Below are 18,494 nucleotides of genomic sequence, written 5' to 3' on the forward strand. Positions count from 1 at the left end.
ACATAATAAATAAATAAATATTTTAAAAAAAAAAAGCTGTCTATTGGGAGCATGGGGACCATAGGAGACAGTCGAAGGGGAGGGGAGAATCAGGGAGAGGAGCAGAGAAAAATATATAGCTCAACAAAATCAATTTTAAAAAAGCTATCTATTGGGCTATAGGGTAAGAAAGAAAGGGGAGCATAATCACCCTATGATTAGCCAGAGTTCAACTCCACCAGAGTTTACCTTTTCCCAAACCATAATAGAGACAATACAATTACAGAAAATTGACAGGTTTAAGATTTATCTATAAAATTTAGAGTTTTTATAAAATTTTAATGGTCCTTTGCCTTTTTGATGCATATCTAATAGTTGAAATTAAACTTTTGAGAAATGATACATATTATCTTTCATGAACAAATATTTGTGAGATCTAAAGAGCTTCCAGCTAAGCTAGTGTGACTTTGAAATAGCTCATGTCCCTGTCCATTGAAAGAATGGCATCTTCATATGAAACATTACTCACGTTTATAAAACTGCTAGCCTCCAAGAGACCACTAGATGTCAGTTCTGGTCTGCAATCCAACCTGAAATAAATCATCCCTTAGAATTCATTTCCTTCCCCCTACTTCTTTTCCTTCAAAGGTACATGAGCATTTAAAATTTCAAGATGACGAGAATTTCAATTTGAAGGACCAAAATACAGAAAAAATCCTTTTGAAGGATACTTTCAATTTCCTCTTCTCCAATACATCTTCACTTCCCTTATTTTCTGAGCTATTGCAGAGGTTTCATAAAGCTGGTGCATTTGAGGTAAGTCCATACGTGCATGTTGACTGAATTTTCAGTCACTACTTATTTTTATTGTGAAATTTAAAAATTTAAAAGTTTATTTGAAATTAACTGATAGTTGTTATCTATTATTGTGTGCTTCTGAATTTTTCTCTGACCTGAAAAACTTTATTTTGTTTGGAAAAAATTATTTTATTTTCACTGAGTATGCATGAGAAGGATTGTGTTGGAGATGAAGTGAAAAAGTTCATGATTGTTAAGGAAATGTTTAGGGATATTTTGAATGATACATGTGTTTATACATTTTAGAACACTTTACAAAGACTCTTAGAACTCTCTGAAGGCATTCTAGAACGCCAGAGAGCTTCAGGATGACTTCAGGGGACTTGAATTAAAACATTAATTTGCCGAAATATTCATGTCTGTTAACATTTGACTAGATGCTGACAATTAGGGTAGTTCCCTTTAGAATGTTTCTGGTTTTTGTTGTTTAGGATTTTTGTTTTTTTGATTGTTTTAATGGCAGGCTAACACTATTTCTTTAAAAAAAAATCAGTACCAATTGCTATAATATTATTCCCCACATATCTTTCTTTGTTGAAATTCATATTTGAAGAGTTTGGAAAAGGAGTATGTAAAAGCTTTTGCAAAGGTCCTGATGGTGTCTGTCACAACACCTTGTCAGAGAGGGTTGCTCTTGATCTCGGAAATACTTTAGGAAGCATATGGCTGTGGGAAAACCTAGGGTGATAAGAGTGTTTGCCAGTCTACGAAACTCTCCCATGCTAGTGTTCCACATTGGGGGTTCATGGGAAGATGTTTTCACCTCTATTGCTCTGAAGGCCCAAGGAAAATCTTGCATTTACAAACAATGGTCACATATATCCTGCCCTCTCACAAGGTACCATTGGGTCAGTTAAGAGAGTCAATCTCGTTATTTATAATTTTTTTTTATATTTGAATGTTGTTCTGACAGTTTATAATCTCAATGAATTCCATAACTTTAATAAGTTTAGCTGTTACAGAGTTTGATTGATTGGTTAAGTGCGGGGTGACTGGGAGAAAGATCGTTTGATCACTTCATGATTACTTAAGGCTTTTTTCCTTTCAGGATGGAAACTATCAAAAGGAGCTCAATCAGTGCCTGTCCTTGGAGGAAATTCACTCAATTCGGACTTTCGTAAAGGAACTTGGGAGTCTGGGAGAATTCCAACTGGTAAAACAAAAGTGATATTTCTTTCCACTTAGTGACTGAGATTATGATATTAGTAGATTAGCTGTAAACTGCCCAGTTTTTCCTTCAATTTGCACATAGATATTTCTTCACAACACATAGTGTTTTGTAGGCATCTTTTGTCCTTTTGGAGGGATGTAATATGTGGCTTAGGAGAGGTGAAGGATCTGACGTCATAGCTGCTGCCAGGGTACAACAGTTCTCTGGGGAAGATGTTGATATTTTTCTATTAAAAAATTGTTTGGGGCCTGCATATGCAACCAATATTTGCTACTTTTTATTACCCTTTTAACTTAAGAAAAATTAAATATATTTAAACATAATAAGACTTTTAAAAACAGCCCCAATATTTTTTTTTAAATTTAGTTTTCTCTCATGCATTACATCCTAACCACAGTTCCCCTGCACCTCCCCTCTCCCCTGGCTTAATTGGTGGTAGCAATAATGCAAGTGTCCAAAAAACAGATTGTATATGAATGCTCATAGCAGCTCTTATTGGTTTCAGTCTGCAAAAGGGCATTTTTTTCTCACCCTGGAATTTTTGGTGTGTTTATCAATTTCTTGGTCAATATCAAAGCATAAGTGATTACGTCTGAGTGTTCGTATCCAATGTGTTTTATTTCTGCCACTAATATAGACTATAATGACTTTATGTTCTTACTTAATATTTGTTCATATAAAACTATTTTAAAATAGTATTTAAATTATTTGGTGCATTGTTAATCTGATGGAAGCCTCAAATATTCCTTGTAGTTTTTTTCAACCTATATAGATAAGTTACTTATATGAGTTAATTATACAACTCATAGAAGTTTACCAAGTCAACCAATGAAGGATATACTTTTTTATTCAATTTAGCCCCATATTATAGAGAACTGAAAATAAACTTATGACTCCAACATAATTTTAATTAATATATTTATCATCTTAATTAGTTTACATGTAATACATGATAGTTTAGCTCAGTGTTTTAGGAAGACAACTGTCAGGATTCATCACTCAAAACACTATAAATGCAGACGGTCTCTTTTGGGATGAGCCAAAAGAAACAAGGGCAAAGCTCAATTTCCTGACTCTCAGAGTAAAAACAAGATAACCAATTTCAATTTCCTCTTTTTGTGAGATTAATAGTTCTCACTCTGGCATAATTCACTTGTAGCACAAAAGGATTTCTCGTCCCCATGGTCTTTCTTTCTGTGTTACTTAGCTTCTTTGAGATTTTGATTACTGGAAGAAGAGATGCATGTATACTCATTGAAAAGAAAAAAAAACGACTTCATTTATACAGATAATTGTTAATAACTTTAATAACGTCTAAAAAGCAACATTTGTCTTGAAAGCAATGTCAAAAATTAAACCAATCTGTACTGACCAATAGAATGTGTGTTTATTTCTGTGTGTGTATGGATAAAAACAAGTGTGCACACAGAGGTATATGGAAGTCTGAAAACACCCTCAGCGGTCACTCCTCATGAGGCATCTGCCTAGATTTCTGAGATGCTCTCTATTGGCTCTGGGCTCACCAAGTAGGCTGGGCGGGCCAGTCGGTGAGCCCAGGGGATCTATCGGTCTCTGCCTGCCATGCTGGATTCTGTAGGAGTTCATAGTTGGCTTTCCTGGACATCAGACTTGGGTCCTCAGCTTTCAGTGCAACTGAGTTAGCATCCCAACCCATGACCAATAGGATTTTAAATAAATAACTGCTCGATGAAACAATGTCTGACTAAATATGAATACTATTAGTAATGCGACATTTCAACTTACTTTTCAGTTTTTCAGTTGATTTTTTTTCTTCGGTTGATGTTTTCTTTGAACATTTCTTCTCAGCTTTTTCCATGCACCGCTCCTGGGATTCAGTCTGTGATGCGTGAATTTTATGATATGGCAACTCCTGGCTCAGTCCTGCCCCAATATTGGTCTCTTTTAAATGTATTTGAACAATTTTGGCCCACGAATAAAAAGGAACAGCTACATCCACTGGAATGGTAAGAGAGCCACAAATTTGAATGGTGTGGTCCAAAAATCTTTAAGCCGAAAAGATTGATTTCAAAAGGCTTTGCCTACATTAAAGTGAACAACACAAAAGAAGTATGCCCAAAAATTCATGGTCTGGAAAAGAAATGACTTTAAAGCACTGAAACCAGAATGGTTCTGGTGGTCATTAGACACTGTAACAAAAAACACACCCAACAGTTTTCAAACTAGGATGTGACTCTGGCATAAAGCAATGTTTAAAATTAGACGTTTCCATCTTGTTTCTTCTTGTGATCCTTTGTCATAGTGACACATTGGAGTGGCATCTGTCGGGGTCCAGCCTCGATGGGGTTCACACATTCCAGGGTAGAGGAACGTGGATTAGAATATTAGGTAGGAGGAACAGAGGTACGAAAGGAACACAGAGCCATGGGATAGAACTGGGAGAGCTATCCAGTGAATACTGAATACTGAAAATGCCCGTGTTTATGTTCCTAATGCTTATATGCCCCAATCCAAAGAAGTGGGTGAGGGGAAGGGAAAAGGCAAAAGGCTGCTTTAACACCACACAAAGAACAAGCAGAACAGTCAGTTACATCAGGACTTGAAACATCAAGCAACTGTATCCTCTAGTTAAGCATTCTGTTGTTTAGGCAGGACATGTAATTACAGCACCTTGGATCAAGCATTCTGTAGGCACCCACTTCCTGGGCCAAAGCTCCCGTCACATCCTTGAAGGAGCAGGAATAGGCTTGAATTCTCTGACCTTTGGTCAAGGTGGAATGAATCACCCCCTGTGGTCCATCTTAATATCCAAATTACTAAGTAACCACACCCTAGGTCAGGGTATCTTCTCTGTAACCACACCTTTAGTCAGGCCCCTTGTCAATAACTTCGAAAGAATAAGAGTAGGCTTAAGCTCTCTGACCTTCAGTCAAGGTGGAGTGGACCTATTTCTGTGGGCCCCCACAATCCATACGTTTCCATTGCTGAAACATCAGAAAGATTCAGTGGGGCTTGTGTTTTGAACCATCTGCCATATTGGAGATAGAGCAGCGGGCATGTTTATTTGGAGCATTATAGAGGTATGACTATTCTGAGCAAATCACATCTAATTTCATGAATCTATACTCCGCTTTGTTTGCTTTGCTTTTAGAGAGTGTTTTTTTTTTTTTCCATCTTCACTTCCACTCTTCCGAGAGGTAGCCATGAGGGAAAAGGCAGGTGAGCTATTAATGCCCCTAGTAGCTGGCAAAGGGGATGCACTTAAAGCTTTGTCTGTTCTTTAATATGGATAGAATTAAGAGAGCATTTGACTTTTCTACTGCCAGGAAAACAGAATTAGACCTAAGCCTCCCAGGGAGATGAAAGACTAAGGGACATGACACTCATTTGTGTCTCTTACAGTCACTGCTGGGAATGGCTTCAGCTCTGCTCACTTGCCCTTTATTTCCTTCGGCTTCAGAAGATAGTGGCTAGAAGAAACTCATCCGTAATTAAAAATACAAATAACCATATACCGAGTACTTCTTCGAACATGTTCTAGCATTAATATTCACTTTACTTGCAAAGGCTTCCTAAGCTTGGCTTTATTCCCTCGGTAAGTCCAGTTTTCCCTTCTGTGCTTGAAAACCATTTTAAATATTATAACATAAAGCCACCTTTTATACTTTGCATTCATGCGAATAAGCCAAGACTTCCTCGTACTTCAGTATAGACAAGGAACCGAGGAGAATTCCCAAAGAGTTTATTTGTATTGTTTGTAATGTTCCGTGAATTCCCTAGAGATTTGCAAGCTTCACAACATTTGTTCCTTGACAAAGTTTTCTCCAGCTCCTCATATACGACCAGGCTCAGGAAACCACTGCTTGAAATCAAAAGATTGATTTCTCTTCCCTTAAAGGAATGTAAGAATGATCACCATTGAATATAATTATTAAGGACAAGAGCTATTCTAAGTCATACAGAGGAGTATAAAAAAATCCCAATATTCGAGTTTATTAGTTATAGCAGGCAAAGTCCTACATCCTTCAAGACTTAATTTCCTTATGTGTAAATATGGCTTAGGGTGCCTACTATGTATTACTCTAGGAGGATTACATAGAAAGTTTTGTGTATGTCACACTTGCATGTAAATAGTAAAGCAGTTTATCTTTCACGTTTGTGTGCACTCAAAGGTCATTTTAGCATCTACGGCGAAAGGCAGTAGTTTTCTTTATAAGGAAAGCCATACATGTTCAACAGATTTCTTTATTAACACCAACAGAAGCAGATTCTGGTGTTTATCAGAAGTCAGATAGCATAATGCTCCCGGAAATGTTTTTTTTTTTTTTCATCAGTGCTCAGCTTGCATCACCTTCCACTTTCCAGGGAGAGTGTATATTTCTTATCATTCGTACTTTATTGCAAAGGGGATTATACCTCTCACACAAATTTCCCGGATGAGGGAAATTAAGATTCTAAATCAGTAGCTTAAGACATTCGGCTAATCCAAATACTAACTTACCCCTCACCCATGGCTCTGAAATATTATCCAGTGTATCAGGCAGGCATGGAGGCGGCCATGTTCTCATCTTCCCAATGGCCACAGCAAAGCAGCTTTTATACATGTACAGCATTGGGGATCTAATCACTTAGCCTTTCTCTTGAAATAAAGATCATTTGCTTGTTGCATGGCAGCAGGGTAAAAGAGAAGACAAAGCTGGAACCCCAGTGACAGGTAACATTTATGTGGGAGCCCCAAGGCCCAGAATGCAGAGGCCCCAACTGAAGCGGTGTGGAAACCCTAACAGCGTCTGTTAATCCTCACTTTCCTGAAAAGAAAGTTGCATATGTTGGAAAGGTTTTGTGGAAGACTTTTTCTTAGAAAACACATACCAGTTTAACAAGAATCCATTCACAGAAACCCCGAGAACAAAGGGCACGCAACTCTTTTGTACGAGTTGTCATTCCTTTAACATAGTCTTGCTCCCATAATTCCGTTCATGTGGCCTTCGGGGCTGTATCTCTTGAATGAGTCTCCTGGAAGTATTTGTTCATCGGGAATTCTTAGATTTTGTTTTTCTTAATTTGGACTTCAGGTAAACTTACCTCATTAGTAGAGTTATCGCCACTGTGCAGAAAGGCGTGGCTTGGGTCCCCAGCTTTACAAAAGTAAAAATAAGAAACAACTGAAAATCTCGCCACCATAAAAAACTTCACACCTCTTGACAATCATGCTTTACCTGCTATTTCATTCCTTGGAAGAAATCATTACATTTTGCCTCCCAGCCTTTTTGTTGTTGATGTTGTTGCTTTTGTGGGTTTTTTTTTTTGTGTGTGTGTGTGTGTATACCAAAATAAAACAGACTTTTAGAAGTAAAATCACCATAACTTCTAGCATTGGCAAAGATAGAAATGGTAATTAGTAATTAGCAAACTCTGTTTAATGCCTATTTTTTCCTCTATTTTCTGCCTGATGATGATGCTTTCCCCGGCCTGAATCTGCCTTCCTGCACTTTGGGCTGCGTTACTCAGTACCATGTCTGGCACTGACATTTTTATTTGATTCTCACAGTGTTCCTGTGCAGAGCAAATACTAATCTCTCCATTTTAATAGGGTGACAGGCAACAAAGTATCACATTAACACAGGAAAGGCACGTCAAGGGCTAGAGACCAGAGTGTCCTGCGTTCTCTAGTCTCCAGACCAGAAAAATATTCTGACTACAGTTTAGGCTAGTTTAGCTCCAATCAGAAGGACTTAAGGGTTCATCCAGCCAAGCGTCCTGTTACTTATACGACACAGAAAGTGAAGGGAGCATGCCAAGGTATAAACAACCTTTGCTGGTCTCTGTTGACTGTCGGCAAGTGTAAGGACACACTTTGGCAATGTCAGCTCTCTCCTGTAGCCACGTTGGTTTCTCTAATTTTGTGTACATTCTCAGGACTTCGAAGGCTCTTGGCACGAAAGCTATGGAACATTAGGCAGAGATCCCAGGGAGAATTGTACATTTTTTAAATCACCTCTTCGGAGCTAGGCTATCTGAGGTTGCTCAGCTTCCAACTAGAGAGTGACTGCTTTTAAGATTTCCACCCATCCCATCAGAGGCTAGATGGCCAGCTTTGAGGAATGACATCCAGACAGTGTTTCTTGTCTTCACCAAAATAACTGCCCACCCGGGACAAAACTCAGTGTGTTCATCTTGTTGATTTGGACTTGCTTGGCATTGTGTTGCAGGAATTCTTCAACAAGAAATGAGGCCATTAAGAAACCACAAAAGTCATTGGAAGCAATCAACAGTCAAAAAGGTAAAAGCACATAGTTTCACATAGCATAGCAGAAAGAAAAGTACTATCTGGCTTTAAAATATATTTACAATGTTTAACTTTGCTAGTGATCGAAAATGAAAATAAAGCTAGAAAGTGACATGTTTTTTTTCCCCCAAAATTGGATGTTCTTCTTAAAGATAGGGAAGGAAGGAAGGGAAACGGGAACTTTCATACTGGTAGTGAATGTTTCCATCAGAGCACATGTTAAGGGGACACCTGACAGCATAGAAGGGAAGCTTTACAAGTTACTCTTAGACGCTTAGCCCTCAGGGGTAGATCACAGGCTTGGCATGAGGAGGTTCTAGGCTCAATTCTTAATATGCAAAAATAGATTATCTAGTTAAATAAAATTTGTCCTTAAGGACTAAGAATTTTACTGCTAACTATTCATTTTAAGAACATAATTAAGAATCTATATGAATATTTAAAAATTGTATATTTTACTAAACAGTAATGTACCATCTGGAAAAGTGTAGTACCTATTTATAATGCATTGTTCAGCAAATTATAAAAATAAACAAGTAATAAATGAAAAACATTAGAAACCACCATTATTGCTATAAGAGTAGATTGACTGTACCCGTGAGCCTACAGTCCTGAAATACAATTCTGTAAATAGCTAGAAAAAATATTTGCCACAAAAGATGTTCAGGATTTATGGTTGAATGTAACAGCTGCCCATTAGCAAGAGGAACCTCAAGGAACTATGTTGGTAATTTTTCCCCCTGATTTACTCCTTTTTTATTCATATCTTGTTTTTTAAAGAGTAGCTAATGTTTTGTAATACTAGAAGAAAATATCTTTAAGAAGAAAAAATGAAAAACATACCTATCAATATATTTTTTCTTTTGACTAAAGAATGCCTGTTATAATCAGAATTTAATCCAGTATTGTGGTTCTCAGGGGTACTGCACTGAATCTTTTAACCAGAATTTTGGTTGAAGGCCTGCCAGTGAGTTTGAAGGACAGGACACTGGTTGAGAACTGCAGATTCAACAAAACAAAATGAATTAGTAGGCCCAGTAATGAACGGGCGAGGATTTAGCATGACTGTTCTCTTCTGCCACCGTTTTCTTTCTTTTTTTTAAAAAATAAACATTTTAAAGCACTCTAGTCTTTTATGCATTCATTTGTCCATAAATATTTATTAAGATTTTTTTTCAGATGGATATTTAGTTATCTAGAAATTTGATACAGGGTAACCAATTTTGGTACAGAGTTAGAATATCTCCCTTTCAATAATTTAGGAAATTACAGCGTAGGATCACAGAACTAGAAGAAAATGTAGTAATTTATCTTTAGGCTAAAGATGACATTCAGACTGTTGTGTGATATTTTGTTTGTCTTTTAACAAAGCTTGCCTGGAGCTTAGAGGCCGGAGCTAGCCACTAGTTAATCATAAAAACTGGGCAGTGGTGGCCTGTTCCTTTAATCCCAGCACTCAGAAGGTAGAGATGGGAAGTGATGAGCTGGGGAATAGACGGGATCTCAGAATTTTAGGATGTAGGAAGGAGAGAGGTGAGAAACAACTAGTGAGTGCCCCCAATTCTCTGATCTTCCCGGCTTTCACCCCATATCTGACTCCTGGGTTGTTATTGATTAAGATTAATTAGATTAACGCTTCATTCTAACCCCGCCTTTGTTTCTCTAATATTCTCCTATTAGAAGTAGTAACTTCTTTGAGTTTTAATCCTGTAGCTATCAGCTTTGCTTAGAAATGCTCATTGGTGAGGCGTGGGGAGATGACTTGTAGAGACAGGGGCTGTGGGCTGCGTTCCCAGCACCCATCCGTCCAGCTAGTTTTACACCTGTAATAATTACACGGAAACTGTATTCTTTTAAACACTGCTTGGCTTATTAGCTCTAGCCTCTTACTGGCTAATTCTCACATCTTTATTAACCTATTTCTAATAATCTGTGTAGCACCACGAGGTGGTGGCTTACCAGGAAGGATCTTAACCTGCTTCCATCTTGGAGAGGAGAGCTATAGCGTCTGTCTTATCTTACTGCCTTCTTCCTCCCAGCATTCTGTTCTGTTTACTCTGCCTACCTAATTTTCTGTCCCATCAAAGGGCCAAGGTGGTTTCTTTTTTAAACAATGAAAGTAACACATAGACACATGACTTTCCCACATCAATGACTCAGTCAGGAAAGTGCTAAGTGTTGTGCAGGAGTGTCTGTGTCCCCTTCCTAGCACCAATGTGCACTCTGGGTAAGACAATGCCAGTCCGCAGCACTTGGAAGTGTGGGGGTACTTAGGGACGGAAGATCCTTGGGTCTCTCTGGTTGGTTGGCCAGTCTAGCTTGGCAGTAAGCTCCAGATTCAGAGCGAGAGAGAGGAGAGAGGGGAGAATTTTTACATTAAATTTATAGTTTAATTTTAATTTAAATTTATTTTTAATTTTAGATGCAGTTCCACGAGTTTCATATGAAAATAAAGACATACATTGCAGTTATGGTGAGTTGAGATTGAGTGTTTCTATAATAAAGCCCACAGTTTAGACACAATCCAACTTTGAAAAAAATATAAGCATTTTATCATATTCAGATGTCTTTAGATTGCTACTTTCTTTAAAGTAAATTTTGAGAAGTTTTATTTCTGGCTAAGTTTATATTGGTCACTTCTGCATGAATAGAACATTTAATTTTTAGTTATTCAGATTCTTAGTTTAAAATATTATATGTACAGAGGCCATTTTAGGTCAGTGACTTCCAGACTCATTTTTAGGGGTCCAAGGAATCTACAGGCTTTACATCAGAGGTAGAATTTGGCTTATACATCCTCTTTAGAAATCTCCCTATTCTGAAGTAAGTTTTTCTTCCTAGGTGATTGCTGTAATGCAGCGTATTTGAGTGGAATTCTCTTCATAACAACTGAGAATTTCAAACTCATTTTTTCATTTATCATCTTAAAATATCATGAATTTTAACTATACAAAATAAAACATATATGAAATTAAGTTTATGTAAAGTTTAAATTAAAAAAATCCCTTTGCTCATCTGGATTGATACACACAGTGGTCTTCTAAGCGTCTTTTTAGTGGGGTCCACTTGATTTTGATGGTCACGAGCCTATTTCATGGCCTTCAGATTTCTCCTAAGCTCCTGAATTTTATTTTCCTTTAAAAGTTGTTATTATTTGTTGTACATGTATGTGTGTTTTGCTTGCATGAATGTCTGTGCACCCCATGAGTGATGGAGCTTGAGGAGGCAGAGAAGGCTGTTCCATTTCCTCTTCTTTGCATAACTCCTGGTTACAAATGGCTGTGAGGGATCATGCCGCACTAAGAATTGAACCTGGGTCCTCTGGAAAACTAGTGGGTGTGGTGTTCTTCACCACTGAGCCACTCCTCTGCCTCCTGAATTTCCTTAATAGCTTATGCCATGCACAGAATTAAGAGCCCTTTATTGTATGTTATTTATTTATACTTCTTTTTTTCTTATACCTTTTTTTACATATACTTCTTAAAATAGATTCACATCTGCCAATCTGCTTATACTTTTTGTTAAAATGTGGTTTTAGAAAACTTGTCTTTTGGGCAGTGGTGATGCACACCTCTAATCCTAGCACTCAGAGACAGAGGCAGGCAGATCTCTGAGGTCCGGAGTTTGGTCTAAACAGAGTGAGTTCCAGGACAGTCAGGGCTGAACAGAAATCTTGTCTAAAAAAAGAAAAAAGAAAGAAAGAAAAGGCAAAACTTGTCTTCCAAAATAAATTCCTTTGAAACACAAAAGTCAAAAATTTGCCATGTATAAATTTAGGCTTAGTTTATTATAATTAGGTGTTATAAGTTAATAAAATCTAACTTGTTTGCCTTCTAAATGTTGTTGTTTATTCATACTTTTTCAATAATCACACCAAATATTATGCTATATTAAGTAGTATTAGTCTATAAAACCAACAAGTACATTTAGTTAAAGACAGAAAGTTTTTCAAGTATTGCTGTACTTACCAGGGAAAAGAGCAGAAATGTGTGTGTGTGTGTGTGTGTGTGTGTGTGTGTGTGTGTATCTGCCTTGGTTACCAATTCCTCACACCTACAAGACCCAGTTTTCTTTTCCCTTGGTTCTCTGCTGCTCTGGGTATGATTTTAAAAGAAGAAATGCTCAGCTGGGCAGTGGTGGCTCACGCCTTAAATCCCAGCACTCGAGAGGCAGAGGCAGGCAGATCTTTGTGAGTTCGAGGATAGCCTGGTCTATTATTTTTTTTGAGCGTGTGTCCTGGGCTAAGCCCAGGGCTAAATGCAATGTGGGAAAGCCTGATCATCTCTGCGGGCTTCTGTATTCTGCACTGGGTGACGGCATCACTCTTCAGATCCCAAGTAATGTGATGTAGAAGAGGGCAGATTGTCAGGAAATCCCTTCAACTTCCTTTATGTCCTTTCTTCCCTGATTAAAAACCCATGCTACCTGGATCTTTATAATTAATTTCCCTGCTTTTATGGTTTGATATGAGATTTAAAAATACTCTGAGTGATGCTCCTGGACAGGTGGGGCAATCTTTAAGAGAATAAGCTTTTCTGCATTCAATATGAGTTATGATGATTCGTCAAGGGAGCAATAAAATCCTATGGTTAAAAGAAATCCGTTAAAAACCACCAAAACTTCAAACAGCTTTTCCATGCCTGCTTGCCAAATAGGTTGAGCAGCCTGCGACCACCATCCTTTGTGCAGAGTTCTCCATAGAGCTAAGGTAAGCGGCCCAGGACAAGTCAGGGCTAGATGCCAAGGACACGCCAAATAGAGCAACCTTCGTGCAGTTACAATGATGTCAGAGCTAAAGCAACTTTCAAGCCAGGGTCCAGGATGCAGCAACCACCCCAGAAGTGGAAAGTTTGGTGGTGATGCTGGGGGAGGGGTCTTGATGAAATCGTGCTTACGAAAATAACCACACATTTATTTCATCTCTTGTGGAGGTGAGGTTCAACTTACAAGCCCCCTTTGAAAACTGTGACTACGCCGTGGAATATAAAAAGGAACGTAAATAGTATAAGCCGAAAGGAAATTAATTCTCACCGAATTGTTAGAAAAATATATTCCTTAGTTAGGAGAAGTGGTGCACTCCTGTGACCCCAGTGCTGGGGGACTGAAGCCGGAAGATCAACAGTTCAAAGCCAGCGTAAGCTATATGGGAAGACCATGTGTCAAAATGAAATAAATGAAGTATATAAAAAGAAAAAGGAAGCCTATTAACTTAAAAAACATCTTCTGTGATTCATGTTGATAAAAAAAATCGACTGCTTTGTTATTCATTCAAGTGGCGCTGAGCACAAAGTGTATTTATACTCCCTTCGTGCCTGGGCAGCTCAGGCCTCCCTAAGCAGTGCTGATCGCTGCTCCAGTTTGTTTGGTGTTATGCTGGGGTCAGCACGTTCATTTGGATCGAATCCCAAGACTGTTAACCTCCTGTTTTCACTACGCTTGTCTCCGTGCCTTGAACAGAGGCAGTGAATGGGGTGGGTGGGACTTTGACTTGAGGAGGGGGGGGACTTAATTGGGGGAGGGGGAGGGAAATGGGAGGCGGTGGTGGGGAAGAGACAGAAATCTTTATTAAAAAAAATCAGTACATTATTAAGAAGCCACTGAATATGAATTAAGAGCAATGGTTATTTTCAGTGTGGGTTATACTACTCTATTCTTTTTGTTTGTTTGTTTGTTTGTTTGTTTTTCGAGACAGGGTTTCTCTGTGGCTTTGGTGCCTGTCCCGGAACTAGCTCTTGTAGACCAGGCTGGCCTTGAACTCACAGAGATCCACCTGCCTCTGCCTCCCGAGTGCTGGGATTAAAGGCATGCGCCACCACCGCCCGGCTACTACTCTATTCTTATATCCTTTCTTCCTTTCTTTGAACTTTTTGAGACAGGGTTTCTCTGCTTAGCCATGGCTGTCCTTGAACTCACTCTGTAGACCTGGCTGGCCTAGAACTCACAAGATCCACCTGGCTCTACTTATATTCTTATGAACCAGTTTGAGACAGATTATTAAAATTATAGCTGAACTCTACATGTGTGTGTGTGTGTGTGTGTGTGTGTGTGTGAGAGAGAGAGAGAGAGAGAGAGAGAGAGAGAGAGAGAGAGAGAGAGAAAGAGAGGTGTCTTTAGTTGACTTGTTCTTTTAAAATGCCGAATAAAATTAAACAGTTTACTCAAATCACTTTGAGATTCAACACAATTGACTTGTTGGGTTTTTTCTTTTTAATAAAACTGTTCTGTAGAATGAAATGACACCATATTTATGATACTATTCTGTGACAAATCTTTCTCTGTCTTCCCAGCCAGCTTCCAAATAATGACATGGAGACTTAAATTAATCATGGAATCTCATCCTATAGCTTAGGCTTGTTCCTAACTAGCTCTTATAACTTAAATTAGCCCATTTTAAATCTACATTCTACGACATGGCTTTTTAACCTTTCTTTCATGTTTTACATCCTACTCGTTCTGTGATTCCTCTCATCTCTCTGCATCTCAATTATTTCCTCCTTCCTTTCTTTCTGTCCAGATATCCTGACTATACCTCCTGTCTAGCTATTGGCCGCTAGTTCTTTATTAAACCAATCACAGTAATTTACCTTTGCACAGTGTACAAATATCACACAACACTATTCTGCTCTTAATTTATACTTGATAAATTGTTTTTCTCCCACTGGCACAGAAAACCACAGAACAGGAAGCAGAAATGCTTACATTAACTTTCATTGCTTAGCACACACAAGCAGCTATGTGGAGACCTGGCTCTCACAGCTAGAGTGCTACAGCTGGATGGTGGTTTTCTGTCCCCACCTTGGGTGATGCTTCACCATGCTCTCAGACAGAGCTAGAGTGCTACAGCTGGATGGTGGTTTTCTGTCTCCACCTTGGGTGATGCTTCACCATTCCTTCAAAAGCACATCAGAATTTGGTCTTAGTGAAGTACAAAGTCTAGGACATAATAGCAGAAGTAATGAATGGCAAATTAAGGGGCCCTTGTGCCTTTCCTCCTCTTTAGTGTGACTCTGGAAATGACTAGAAACTACTACTATAATTGTAATCAAACTATCAGATTTGATTTTTAGAGAAACTATTATGTTAGCTGTAGAAAGGAGAAGGGCAGAAGTGACCGGAACAATGTCTTTTTACTACCTTCAGTCCCCATCTTCTGGTATTGAACCCTGTTGCACCTTTGCTTGCTATGGCTATTCAGTATCACTAAATGCCAAATGATGCTAAGGTACCCTCACTTTGCTGATTTCAGGAGCGTTTTCTAGACTTACATTTGCTGGAGTTTCGTTGACTGTTGTAAAGAATAGATAAACTATTCGTAGATAACACTTTGGAAACAACTTTGATAAACTCTTGAGTCCTTTTTTCCATTCCAAATATTAGTGTTAGGTGTAATTTAACAGGGGCTGCTCTGTGTTCCCACCACTAAAGCCGTTTTTCTCTTCTTGTACCAAGATAGTGTTTGCTATAAAATGAGTCGCCAAAGGAAAATTTATAGTCAATGGCATGAAGTCATTGTAGGCTTGATAAAAAGTTTAAACAGATACAGCGTTTCCTTCTATTGCTTTCTGGCACTTCCCCCTGATGAGGCGTCTCGGAAAAGAATTTCAGGATGCTTTGTGATTCTTTCGCACTATGTGGTTGGTATGATACCAAAGTTCACATTCTTTGCTCAACCCGACTACTCTTATACGACGAATGGCAGTTTTATAACGTTTTTCATTAAGAAGCTTTCCTGGTTGCCTGCGGTTCCCTTCTGTCACTGTCCCATGGAACCATTAACTCCATTTTCATAATTAATTAAGATGTCATGTATCTCATGAGGATGTTATCAACCCACAGGAGAGACATTTTCCCCCACCTTTTGTGCCTTCATGGTTTCAAGGACTGAGAAAAAATACTATCTGTATTGTGTCGACTAAAGTGAATGCCTGGTTTATGGAAGATAAAGCATATGTGAGAAATTGGAAATCAGTTGATGCCAAAAATCAATGGTGCCTAGGTGCTGAGCAGATAGCCACCGATTACTGAAACTGTGCACAGGAGTAGGAGAGGGGAAACACCTTAATCCCACACAGTTACCTATATGCCATTCACAATTGCTTTTGTCTTTCTTCCTGTCTTGGCAACAGAGGAAGACACACTTTGCCATATCAAGAAGATCTTCACCCATCCCCGTTTGGAGCTGAGTCCCGAGTTTAATCCGAAGATCAAAGATTATTACTGTGAAGTGCCATTTGATGTGCTAACAGTGAGGATTGGAGCAGAGCTTTCTAAATGTCAGTGCAAGGTGCATCTGCAAGAGCGGGCTGGCCCGAGGTATGGGGACGGGAGCCCACTCACTGACTTGACACTTCACCAGAAGGCAAATGTCTGATCCCGCCTTCCATGGTGGTTCAGAAGAGCTGGAGCACAGCCCTTCTGGAAAGCATGGTGGTGTGAAGTCTTCCTCTTTCTGGCTTCCGTGTGCTTAGAAAATAACCACAGATTCTCTATCAATCTACAAAAAACAGGAGTTAATCTTCATACCCATATTGTACCAAGAGAGGGCCTGGATAGAGAGACTATGAGGGGCAGCCATCAAAAACTCTGCTCTGTCTCATCTTCTTGTCTTGAGATTGCTGGAGCTGCTCCTGATAAACAGTGACCCCCCTTTTATCCTAAGCCGATGTCTCCAGTCTGGTGAAAATCTGTGGGCACAGTATGCTGACCTTGCTCATCTTTCAGGGTGTATTTCTTGACTTACTTCTTTATCTGTTGTTATTTTCTATACATGTATTTGAAAGACTCCAACTCTTTTGCTTGAAAATTGGAACACAACCTGAACTTTGTTACATATAGTGTCCATAAAGACGAAGATATAAGGCCATGACTAGGGCAGAGGTTCTCAACCTGTGGGTCTCTACCCCCTTTGGATGTTGAATGACACTTTCACAGGGGTCACTTAAGACCTTTGGAAAACACAGACACTTTTTTTTATATATACAGTTTATAAGAGTAGCAAAATTGCAGTTGTGAAGTAGCAATGAAAATAAATTTCTGGTTGAGGACTACACATGAGGAACTGTATTTAAGGGTCACAGCATTAGGAAGGTTGAGAACCTCTGCTGTAGGGTAAGGAAAGTGCTTGTTGACATTGCTAGCAGTCGAGGTTAGTATAAATAAAGGAGGATTTGAGCTCAGGACATCCCTCCATTAATAGAGAGCTTCCCAGCATACAAGAAACCTTGGGCTCAATACTCAGTTGGAAGCCAGCCTGGGATACATGAGAATATCGGTCAAAAGAAAGAGAGAAAAGAGAAAGAGGGAAAAAAAGAAAAAAAAGAAAGAAGACTTACATAGATAAAGGAAAAGAGGATTCATGTTACTCTGACCTGGGTTCTACCCTGGCTCTACCATGTAACTTGAGGCAATTTGATTACCAGCTCCTTTTAAAATTCTCTATGTTCCTGAGCCATTTTGGTGCATGCCTTTAATTCAAGGCATGCTTCTTGAGAGGCAGAGGCAGAGGCAAAGGCAGAGGCAGATGGTATAGAGAGTTTGAGGCCAGACTGGTATAGAGAGTGAATTTCAGGATCGCCAGGGCTATATACAGAAACCTCATCTCAAAAAAACGAAAAAGACTCTCCATATTTACAAGGGTCAACATGGTTTAGTATAGAGCTATTGTATTAGAAGTAATTCCTGACCCTGAAAGGTGGTTAGTAATATTAGCTTCTTTCTCTCTAGTTAATGAAGGATATAACTTGTCCTGAAAGATGATCCCTAGTATAGCTAAGAAGTAGGAAAGGGAGATTTTTCGTATTTAACATTTCTTATGAAATGATGCAGCTTTTATATGTTTTAGGCCAGGAACAATCACCATAATGATAATAATAATGATAATGATAAATAATAGGAATAATAATAAATACTGATGTTTGAGTCTGTTTTTTGGGGCTGAGTAATTGTCCCCATCCATATTAATCCTCTTCCATCTCTCCTCTCTACCTCCTCTCACTGTCTTCTTCAGCATTGCCAATTATCCTCTGGGATTAGGGATGAACAGAATCTCCATGCTCGTAGTGGATGAATCTCCAGCAGAGGGTGACATGGTAACCACGTATAAACTCACCATTTACAGAGAAGATCGTCCAAGTCTGCCCTTCTTTGAGGACTTCACAGCGTGCGGTTTTGTACAAGTGAGTAAATTTTGCATTGACACTGGTGTTGAACCGGGAATGA

At 38.9% G+C, this 18,494-nt stretch overlaps 1 protein-coding gene across 1 annotated transcript in view; it reads left to right on the plus strand.

Annotated features, from left to right (window-relative positions):
• Positions 1 to 18,494, plus strand: part of Cped1 (cadherin like and PC-esterase domain containing 1) — a 285,451-nt gene that overhangs the window by 149,842 nt on the left and 117,115 nt on the right. Inside the window, exons 9-15 of the mRNA XM_005363770.3 lie at positions 628 to 795; positions 1,886 to 1,990; positions 3,836 to 3,993; positions 8,200 to 8,270; positions 10,699 to 10,749; positions 16,403 to 16,589; positions 18,283 to 18,451. Coding sequence (XP_005363827.1) covers positions 628 to 795; positions 1,886 to 1,990; positions 3,836 to 3,993; positions 8,200 to 8,270; positions 10,699 to 10,749; positions 16,403 to 16,589; positions 18,283 to 18,451 — 909 coding nt within the window. The remainder of the gene's footprint in view (positions 1 to 627; positions 796 to 1,885; positions 1,991 to 3,835; positions 3,994 to 8,199; positions 8,271 to 10,698; positions 10,750 to 16,402; positions 16,590 to 18,282; positions 18,452 to 18,494) is intronic.

Source organism: Microtus ochrogaster, linkage group LG10 (genome assembly GCF_000317375.1).
Source record: "Microtus ochrogaster isolate Prairie Vole_2 linkage group LG10, MicOch1.0, whole genome shotgun sequence".
NCBI classification, from domain to species: domain Eukaryota; kingdom Metazoa; phylum Chordata; class Mammalia; order Rodentia; family Cricetidae; genus Microtus; species Microtus ochrogaster.